The sequence below is a fragment of the Aplidium turbinatum genome, chromosome 4 (assembly GCF_918807975.1).
Source record: "Aplidium turbinatum chromosome 4, kaAplTurb1.1, whole genome shotgun sequence".
Classification (NCBI taxonomy): Eukaryota; Metazoa; Chordata; class Ascidiacea; order Aplousobranchia; family Polyclinidae; genus Aplidium; species Aplidium turbinatum.
The window spans coordinates 1,708,953-1,720,366 of record NC_137475.1 but is presented as its reverse complement, the minus strand read 5'-3'; the positions used below and the strand labels follow the sequence as shown (position 1 = coordinate 1,720,366).

The 11,414-nt window shown below is 39.1% G+C and overlaps 1 protein-coding gene across 1 annotated transcript; it reads left to right on the top strand.

The window, feature by feature from the left end:
* Positions 1–373: 373 nt before the first annotated feature.
* On the top strand, positions 374–1,294 carry LOC145768321 (uncharacterized). The gene has a single exon (XM_082579799.1). The coding sequence runs from the start codon at positions 374–376 to the stop codon at positions 1,292–1,294; it is 921 nt and encodes a 306-aa protein (XP_082435925.1).
* The last annotated feature ends 10,120 nt before the right edge of the window (positions 1,295–11,414 follow it).

Genomic DNA, 11,414 nt, shown 5'->3' with positions numbered 1-11,414 from the left:
GGGGGCTGCAGCCCTGCAGCCCCATGGCACGAGCCGCCACTGGACAAGCAGACAAACACGGAGTCAAGTTAAAACTACTCGCGTTTTTATTTTAGGTTTCATAGCCAATGCATCTACTGATGAACTTTTGCATTTTCATTCTGAGACTAGCAATCGAGATAAAATGTAAAAGAAACATAACTTTGCTTGACTTATATTTAAAGATGTTTGTAGGAGAAAAGAAAAACAAAGGTGTAGTATTACCTCCCTGTGTGTTCATCCGTAGAACACGTGACCTACAGTTCGTGTATATATACGGCTGTCGCCATCAGCAGCCATTTTAATTACTAGTATCTGAGTTATTGAATAAAGCCAAACACTACATGGTGTCAGAATGGCTGGAAATCTTCGACCTCCGGACCAGTTTAATTTTGATAAGCCAGAAGAATGGCGAGGTTGGAGCCGCAGATTTGAACGATACAAAATTGCTTCAGCACTTAGTGACAAGCCTGAGAAAGAACAAGTTAACTTTCTGATATATTTGATCGGAGATAAAACTGACGATATTTTGGCAACATTCGCGTTAAGTGCAGAGGACAGGAACAAGTATGACACGGTGATAGCACAGTTTAACAATTATTTCGACACTATCCGCAACGTCATATATGAACGAGCAAATTGTAACCTCAGAAAACAAGAAATTCATGAAACAGCCGATGAATTTATTACGTCGCTTTACTTTTTGGCGGAAAACTGTAATTACGGCAATTTGTGTGATGAACTAATTCGTGATAGAATTGTAGTTGGTATTTCAAACAAAGACTTGTCTGAAAGATTGCAACTAGATTCGGAATTGACCCTTGATAAAGCAATTCGGATGGTTCGCAACACCGAATCGGTTAAAAAGCAGCAAAAGCTTTTGCAGCAAACAAGCGCTTTAGAAGTGGACAGCGCACGTTTTGATGATTGCACGCCTGCAGTGAGCGCAGCGCGACAGCGATTTGAACTCAAACTAAATCAAATTAATCGACAATCTTGTTCATGGTGTGGAAATGCGGCTCATTCTAAAACGATTTACCCTGCTCGCAATGTTGCCTGTCACAGTTGTGGCAAATTAGGCCACTTCCAAAAAGTGTGCAGAAGTAAGCGCAACAAAGTGTCCTACCTAGTTGTCAACTCACAATCTGATCTAATGCTTGGAAATTTGAACACTAGTGCAATGTACGACAGACCCGAAGAAAACATTCAAGTGAATGACGTAATGATGCGGTTTCGAATAAATTCAAGAGCTGACATTACGGCGATGTCCCTATAGTAGACCGGGAGCCCGCGACGTCCACCCTAGGTGAAAAAGTTACCAATTTCTATTCATACAGCGATGTCCGGTGGTATGTGGGTACTCATAATCTGGAAGTCTGCCGGGCCGCCGGTGGTGGGTATGGGAATGGGGGGCATTTTTCATGGCCCAAAAAATGCGCTAGGTCAGCTGAAATAGTTACCGCTTGAAACTTAGTTGGTTGTAAAGTAAATTGTTTCTAGATGATTGTCTGGTATGTGACAGACATTTTTTGTGGTGGGGGGGCTCTGACAGACAAGTTTTATACCCCCCAAAATTTGCGCTAGATCAGCTGAAAAAGTTACCGGATAAAACCAACTGATTATTAATCTGTGAGTGTTAAGCTTCACAAAAATATATGTGACAGACAAATTTGGTGGTGGGTGTCCCCTGACAGACGACCTAAAGTAGGTGACCCCCTAACTGAGCTAGGTCAGCTGAAATAGTTACCGGATAAAACCAATTGGAAATTAATGTGTGAGTGTTAAGCTTCACAAAAATATATGTGACAGACAAATTTGGTGGTGGGTGTCCCCTGACAGACGACCTAAAGTAGGTGACCCCCCTAACTTGAGCTAGGTCAGCTGAAATAGTTATCGGATAAAACCAATTGATAATTAATGTGTGAGTGTTAAGCTTCACAAAAATGTATGTGACAGACAAATTTGATAGTGGGTGTGCCCTGACAGACGACCTGAAATAGGTCTAGGTAGCCTAACTCCTTCCCTTTTTGCACTAAATCAATGACAGGAGGTACCGCTAAAAAAAACTTGAAGAAGTGTTTTGTTTTATGTGTGCACAACAGAAAACAAGTAGCCTATTAGTATTACGTATAACAGGCCATTTAACTACTAATGGAATACCGGAATAAAAATGATGCAAATTGAGCAATCACCCAATTTGGGTTAGGGTTAGTTTTTAGTTAGATCTATAATAACAATCACTGTTAAGGATATCCTATTAATACTTGAAAAGTTTTTGTCTGAATTTTTCATCAACACTGAACAGTCTAGCCTATATAAGAAAAAATGTTTGGCAATGATGGTGACTAAAACAGTCATTGACTAAAAAAATAAATCCAAGTCAGATTCATCTTCCAAGTCGGAATCTCCGCTCTAGTGTTCATCACAACTTTCAATGTCATCCTCATCACTTCTTTCCTCCGATTTACTAAATAGCTCAGATGGTATAGCTGCGCCTTCAAACCAGCCTGGAATGATAACTTCATTTGTTTTTGACCAGCAATAATAGTGACATTTGCTCGTTTTCTTTAACAATTCTGTGATTGCGTAATTGTTTCGCGGCATGCCGGCATCTTCGACTTGTTCTAACCCTGCAAAATATCTTAACTCTGTTACAGAAGCAGGTCTCTGTGTAACTGTGACACAACATCTTTTTATGGCACTTTTTGAGTTCCGAAACCAATTATTACTTTTACCTGCGACGCAGCGTCCCTATTCGCAGTTTGCTCTAAAGACAGATGGACTGCCGTCCTAGAGTAATCCTTTTTGGTACGGTACGCCTAACTGAGAAAGCACCATTATCCAGTATAGCCCCGAGTTTCGGATCCGCGTTTTTCAGTTTGTTGTAAAACAACGATCCCCATCTTGCATAATTTAGGCAATTCAGAGCGAAATATATTTCTAGAAGTATTGGTACAATAACCATGTATAACCACTTACGTCGTTCATCCTGACGCATCTCTGCACTTCTCGATAGAGTCGGTTTATTAAGAACACGCAGGACCTATCACGTAGAACCTATAGTGTCCAGAGCTGATAGGTTTCACCAAACACTTCATTCATGGACCTGTTAATAGGCGAGTAAGAATTGACATAAAAATAGCCGGACCCGGACATTTTTGATAACAACCATTTTTCTTCATAAAAAGATGGGTTACCTGTTTGACACCTCAAATCTAAAATTCGGCAAAATTCGGACATGGGGAAAGACCTTTTTCACTGGGGCAATTATTGATCGGCGCGCCATCTAGCGGAACAAAAATTTATGTATTTTATGTCGTGCTAATTCGAGAATTTCAAGTGAAACAAGGATGATTAACATAGTGTCTAGAATTACCCTTCAGCAAAATTTGCTATTTTACGTTGATTCAACGTCTGGCAACGTTGAATCGACGCAAAATAACATATTTTGTTTGCTGAGTGCCTCATGTAACAGAAATTAGGCTCCAATGATAGTGTAAAAAGGTGGTCTCATACTTGATTCAAGTGTTGGGTATGAGAAGATAAGGTCCTCATTCCTTCCTAATGAGGTCCTCATTAATTCCTCATTCCATTCCTAAGCCTTCGGCACTAAGGAGAGTATGGTGGCCAGTTTATTTCTCCCGGCCGCCTTTCCTGCAGCAATTACGCCCACCCAATTTATTACCGTACACCCTAGGTAAAGATGAGCGGTGTTTTCAACAACCAGCTGAAGCCGGAAGTCGAACCAGGTTTGCATAATTGGAAAGCCAACGCCTTACCCGTTGTGCCAACCCACAGTGTAGTGGTTGTAAAATTCTACAAAATGCTAATTAACCAAGATGGATTTCGGAAAATGTAATTTCGTCTGTTACAACGTATATGACGAACATGAAAATTACGGACACATAAAATTTGGTAATTTCTATCTTGAACTTTTACAAAGAGAATATTTCAGAAAAATCATAATTAAGGAGTGGGATAACAACCATAACATCATACCAGCCAAGTCATTAATTAAATCCATTGCATCATCGCCAAAGCTGCACAAAAATACTTACCTGAAGAAATAGGTCGTTACATAGGTAGTCATTCTAACGTTGATGCAATGTCGCTAGACTTTTATTGTCAATTGGCATTTTTATACATCAGGTCACAAGATCGAGTATTCTCTTGGATGTACTATCATCCCTTGGTCTTTGTTCAAGTTATGGTCAAGTAATAGCGTTTAAACGATCAGCTACTATAAGCCAAGCGAATGGTGATAATACGGATGAGGTAATGGACTCTACAAGTCATTCCGGCTCTTTCTGTCAGTGGGTAGCAGATAATTTCGATTTTAACGAAGATACTCTGACAGGTCATGAACTCTGATACAACGCATGTAATGGGCATTATAAATCGTCAAACACCAGTCCAAGAATGGCAACTCAATCACTAGTTACTGAAAAACAACACGTCAGTGCAACTGAACTACTGGAATCAGGCAATTTAGACAAGTCGTATACTGGTGCAAAGACAGGTACTTGGAAAGACATACGAATCAAGCAGCTGAACGTCTCTTCCGTGTTATTTACTCACCATGAATTGCTTGACACTCAATGGCTGTGTTCAAACATATTCAAATCTAAGCCAGTACAATGGCAAGGGTTGATGGCTATTGTAGTTCAAGGTGAGTTTCAGGTTTCGTCAGTATCATTTAATCCTATGATAGCGCTTAATCCCGCTACAGATGAAGGCGATGAAGCTGTTTACAATACAATGATATTCGTTCAAGACCAAGCGAGAAAAATGAGCATACGTTGTACACCGCTAACGTTTGACCAACCCTTCTACTTCAGAGCATTCAAAATTAAACAGGACAATTTTGGTATTTTCAAAAATGTTTCCTTACGACTTGGTGGTTTTCATCAACTGATGTCCTTTCTCGGAGCAGGGTGCAAAATGATGGAAAGAAGTGGTTTAGATGATTTATGGAAAACTGTGTATGCATCGAAATCTTTGCCAAAAATGATGGAGAACTTTTGTTGTAGGCTACAACGTTTCAACAGGGCATTATTGCTGATACTCGTGTAAATGTGGATAACGCCTTAATTATTGGTAACGATATTACTCGTAAAATATGTGGAAAGAAACTGAAAGAGATTTCTCTAAAAAGATCTGACCAAGCAAGTACCTTTGCCGTTATGCGAAAAGCCTTAAAATATGGAGATAAAGAGATACACAATACCCCTGTCATCCACCGAAATCTTTCACAGATTACTGTCCATAGCCTGTTTGCAGAGGTCACTGGAACCGGACAAATTTTCGTATGAACTTGCCAATGTTCCACCATCACTTTTCTCAGATGACGGAAGTATACGGAAATTTCAGACATCTGCATTGTTCAAATACATAACCTTGCAAAATGAGAATATTTTGTGCACTAATTCTCGATTATCTTGTATTTCGATTGTATTTGATGGCTGTGCTCTCATTCAACGACTCCCTGGCCAAAAGTTGGGAATATGAAAAATTTGCTTGAAATGTTAATTCAATATCTTCTACGCGGGGAAAATACCAAAATCAGAGTTGTTTTTGACGACTTATTGTGATATTGAAACAACCAAAGGAGCAGAGCAAAAGCGCATAAAGCTGACCACATCTCGTCCCGACGTAGCAATTTGCTTAGACACACCAATCCCGGCAAATACACCCGTGTTTTTATCAAATAAACGTAACTATTTATAAACTTACTCTAGGATAATCTTAGTAGTAATGGCATTACTGTGGACAAGGCCAAAGGAGAAAGAGACGCTAATGTTGCTATCGTCCGTAAGGTTCTGGAAGAACATGAAACCTATGGTCAATTGGTCAAGCATAGGCTAATTGTGATGGCTGACGATACTGATGTAGGCCTACTCATCATTTTGCTTTATCTCGCACCATGTGGAAACAGCATTTATATGAAAACGTCTAACGCGAAAATTTCCATTCATCGAGCTCAGCTTGCACTCGGAGAAAATATGTGCCCATCTTTGCTATTTTGCTACGCGTTCTCTGGATGCGATACAACATCCTGCTTTTACGAAACGGGAAAAGTAAAAGTTTTTAAAATCTTGAAAGGTCTCGACAAAGTGCAACGTAAATGTGCCGCCTTCGGAAACAAGAAAACTTTAGAAGAAAATACATTTCTAAAATTGGAGAAGAATTCTCCCAAATTCTGTACAAGCAAGTGTTTTCCATGAATACTTTGAATTTATTGCGCTACCATTACGCTGTATCCCCAAAATATATATCAGTTGAAAGAATGCCTCCAACAAGTAGAGCATGCTACTTTTGCAGCCTTCGTGTGCATCATCAAGTGTCAACGTGGCGTCGTTTGAAAATTGTGCTGAATCCTACTTTCTATGGATACAAGGAAACAGCTTCTGATCTGGTCCCAATAATGACAGATAATGAATGTGCAGTTGTGCACCCAAAACTTTTTTGAAAGAAATTAGGTGCAATTGCAGGAGCGCTAAGCGTTTATGCACATCTTGTGGTTGCTCCAAGAAAAGCTTTAAATGCAGTATTCACTCTGCTTGTGAAGCTCAGTGTAAAATTTCATCACTTTTAGAGTGTTAGATACCCAAGAGCTGTGAGTGTAGAAGTATATTTACTTAAATGTACGCTGCTTTTTCTGTTGAAGCAAACCAATAGTACTGAATAAACGACATGAAATGGTCTCCAGATAAGCATTAATTGCTCAAATCGCTGATGTTTATCTTTCTATTATACGTTGATTATACATCTGCCAACGTTGTATCACCACTTGTTTCAGTTGCTAATGTTGTTGAAGTGTCATATAGCCTACATTGAATTACACTTTAACGTAGGCAATTGTAATTGCGTGATAATAATTAAACTGTAATAAATGGCCAAATACGTCACAAATATGGGCGTCGGCAGAAAAAATGCAGGGGTGGGGGAGAAGCGGGGGTTGGGAGGGCATAATTTTTGAAGCCAAATTATCTTGTAAGAAAGCACACAACTTGTATGCTGCAACATAGGTAAGAAAAGTTGTAAATTTAAAGTAACATTTGAGTGGTGAGGTGCGAAAATTGTGAAAAAAATTACTATTAAGGTATGATGTAAGTGGTTGTTGCGCCTACGGCGCAAAACTATTTAGAGAAATTAAAAAACTAAAGTAGAATTGGTTGAAAACCTGATGAGAAAGTGTTTGCGTGGAAGGCGAATACAACTTTTGAAAATTGCACTCTCGAGCAAATTACAGGTAAATCATAATCTTGGGGGAGGGGGTAAGTGCCCCTTCCCTGCCGACACCCATGATCACAACCTTTTTTAAAAAATATTATTACACTTATCTTTTTGTGAGTGTTAATTACGTTTATGCTTACTAAGTTGCATTTTACTTAGAGCAAATATTTACAACCGCTAGATGGTGCGCTATGAAAATTTAAAATGCGGTTTTGGGGCAGTTTCCCAAGTCCGATTTTTGCCGAATTTTGGAATCGTCGGTCTGACTACCAGACAAGCTTCCTGCAACCAAAAAATGGTTGTTATCAAAAATGTCCGGGTCCAATGTCACTTCTTACTCGCCTATAAAGCATTCTTCATACTTTTCCCGATGTTCGGTGACGACTGGATTGGCCAAGCATACTTCTACTTTATCAGGGTCAGTTGGCATAGTGGACATGACTTGCTGGAAGTTGTCAATTTCATCTGCATCTAAAGTTGTTAAGAATCGATCGTATAGCTTTCTTTCCATGACGTTGGCTGTAATTTCGTGCACACGAGTACAGTAGCCTACACCTGTTGTAAAATTTCCTATAATAAACCCTTGTAATGATCCCTCGGCAAGGATCTTTGACTCCGACAATATGGACTTTATCCCGCAATCATTTATGAAGGTTCCTTCTGCTCCGAATAATGCAAGATCCATGTGGAAATTCCCAAGCATAATGAGGAGATTGTCAAAAAGAGGGGCTTCAATGGCTTGAATGGAGTAGGCTTTTTGTGTAACCAGGGGTGTGCATTGTGCAAGAGCTACGTCATACGTCACCACGGCATATTGTTGGTGAGTTTCAGTTGCAACCATCAATCCTTCATGGTTCTAACCAGTAACAAGTGTTTCTTTAACAACGTTATTGTTGGTTGGTAATCTTGTTATTGGGTCCATGTAACATATTCGCTGTAGCGGTAGACAATCCACTCTATTGTTGTTCATGAAACCAGCATAGAGTGGAGTTGCAACATCTCTACTTTTGCTGCATCAATACATATCTAGCGGCTTCATTTTGCATGTCAAGATAGACTCTTTCTCCATTATTTCCTGAATATGATCAGATGCTTTTCCCACGGAACGTGATTCTTACTTTCTTCCTGTCCTAAAGCGGAGTATGCAAATTCCGGCTCTAAAATTTTCACATCATTGTAGTTAATTGTGTGGCCTTCCCTGTTAGGTATCTGCAAAGTTAACTTGGAACCTGTCATTGCTCCTAAACCAAGTATTGTGTGCTTCCATGGCTTTACATGACCTCGACTGATGTTATACACAGCATCTGACTACATTGATTCTACTTTTCTTTCCATTGTGTCTGTGTGAGAATCAGTGAATTTGGATTTCAACCCACATAATAGTGTGGTAGGCTATAGAAGAGTTGCAATCATTCAGAAAGTTTTGGGGCCATATCCTTCAAGCTCTCTACGATTGTTGGATTTGGGGTTTTGGTTTTGAGTAGCTCGTAAGCTCGTAAGTAAGTCGATATTTCACCTCGTATTTTTCTTCTTGGGCGGAGAGAAGTGAGGTGTAAATAAAATTGCCTACTTATTTTTAGTGCTTTACCAAACTTATGAGAAATTTTCCTCACAAGGTTCTGTGCGGTGTTAGACCATAGCTCAACATCATTTCCTCCATTTACCAAATACTCATCTTTGTAAAAATCAAATATTATTGAAAATAGCATTGGCCTTTGCTTTTGCATCTCTTCCTCAACAAATTCGCATATTGTTAGGAAAGGAAGGTTGTGAGTTTGGCAAAATAAAATATTCCAATTTGTGGTGGTTTGGGGATTGCTTTTAGTCTCTGTATCAAAATGAACCCGGCAAGACTTGTGATACTCTGCTTCTTTTGGCAATTAAGTCCACACCACTACGAATTAGTCATTTAATCCTTTCGTTTTTAGAAAACACTGCTCTTGACTTAAGTGATTCGCATCCATTCATCGTTGAGACCTTAACGGCATTTTCTTCTTTGTTTTTGTATTTCTTTTGCTTGGGACAGCAAAATATGCAGGATCATTTCAATGAACCTATTTTGTCCGACTAAGGAAACGAGCTTCTGCATTTCGACTTTAGCAGAAAATAAAGCAACTGCCTTAGGTTGAAATGTTCTTTTAACTGCTGTACAGGTAAACTTTTTGTGACATGACTGATGATAAACACCTATTGGTAATGCAGAGGAACTTGTCTGGATAATTTTACGTGTGGTGACAGAAAAGCAATCGGATGATAACACTGGTCAACAAAAAATTTGTTGCATTTCCAAATTCACTTGATCTTGGGTAATTTTGGGGTGCTGAATCCGAATATGACGCTATTTTTGGTCTAGAAGCTCTAGATTTTTTGCAAATTTTGATTTTTTCCTTTTTTTGGGGTAAAAACTGAATATTTTTCTAAAAAATTATATTTTGATGAATAGGAAAAAAAAACATCTTTTACCACTGAAATACTGCTTAACTGTTTTATCTATAGCTTAGATCTATACTTACTGATAGAAATGCACCGAAATATTTGAAAAAAACATTACAAAATCATTCGAAAAGCGTCGTAAACAAAATTTCAAAAACCATATAGGCTATATATATATACATAACAAACGAATCATTTTCACAACTACAGTAGTAACCATAGCACTGCATGCAGACCTATTGCAATCACAAGCATAAATAAGCTCCTTTAAAAGTTTGATGTTGTGAGAAAAGTTCACTGGCTGAAAATAGAAAGCGAAATCCACACTACATGCGGGGCAAAAATTGGCGTTTGAGGCTCTTGCGTTTGTAAGCATTTTGGGGGCAGTCTCGTTTAATGCTCCAGCAATAATCTGCCATCATGTGTCCATTCCATCGGCCTTGGTAACGTTCTTCTACTTTCATAAGATCCTGGTGAAACCGCTCTCCTTGTTCGTCACTGACAGCTCCGAGGTTTTCTGGAAATTTGTCCAGATGACTGAATAAGAAATGAACTTTGATGGTCATTCTGCATCCTAAGTCGCGCAAAGCAAAGAGCATTTTGCTCACAAGAACCTCGTAATTGTGAGCCTTTTTGTTTCCAAGAAAGTTTTTAGTGACATCCACAAAGGACAACCATGCTGCTCTCTCTTAGGTTTTCATCTTATCGGTGAACTGTTGGTCTCGCACAAGGCTTCGAATTTGTGGTCCATTGAAGACACCAGCTTTAATCTTTTCGTATGAAATGAGGGAAATGTGTGAACAATATATTGGAAGCAGTCGCTATCAGGGCTTCAAGCTTTCACAAACTATTTCATCAACCCTAACTTGATGTGAAGAGGGGGAAAACAATTTTGTATCTACTTACAATCGGATTGTTTAACATGTTTGGCATGCCGGCTTCAAGTGTTTCACGTGTGGGCCAATCCTTTTGGGTCCAATGCTTGTCATTAGCTCTGCTGTCCCACATGCAAAGATAACATGGAAACTTTGTGTACCGTATTCTTTTTGCTGACCAAGTAAGAAGCCAACTATTTTCAGGTCAACAGATAATATCCAATTGTGCTGATGATATTTCAGCAAGTCAATGACTAGCTTAATATCATCATATGATTCTTTTAAGACAGCTGAATGACCAACTGGAACTCCTCCATGTGCATTACCATTGTGCAAAAGAACACACTTCAAAAGCTATCACAGCTTCGCCTGGAACTGTCTATAAATAAGCGCCATTCACTTGAATCATATGAAGAAACTCCTAGTTGGACGAGAAGCCCTGGAATATCATTGAAGTAAATTAACAGCTTTTCCTCTGAAAAAAAAAGACATAAACATTTCATCTCGTTTCCTGAAAAACGAAACCTTTGTGGAACGGTCCAATACGTGTTTTTCGCTGAGGCTTGATGCTAAAAGCTCAGCAGCTTGCTTGGATAAGTCTCGTACCAAGTCATTTAGTTCTGACTGGTTAAATTTCTGAATAGTTTCAGAATTAGAGCCTTCTGAGTCTGCATCTGCTTCCTTAGGATACTCGCATTCCATACTACCGTGGTAAATCTCAGAGTCTGTTTTTTTATCATCGGAGGATGCAAAACCATTAAATACTGGAGGTGGAAACGTTTCAGAGTGAAGGACAGGTCGAATAGCGGAAGGAATATTTGGATAAGAAATATTTTGTTTGTTTTTCCTGCC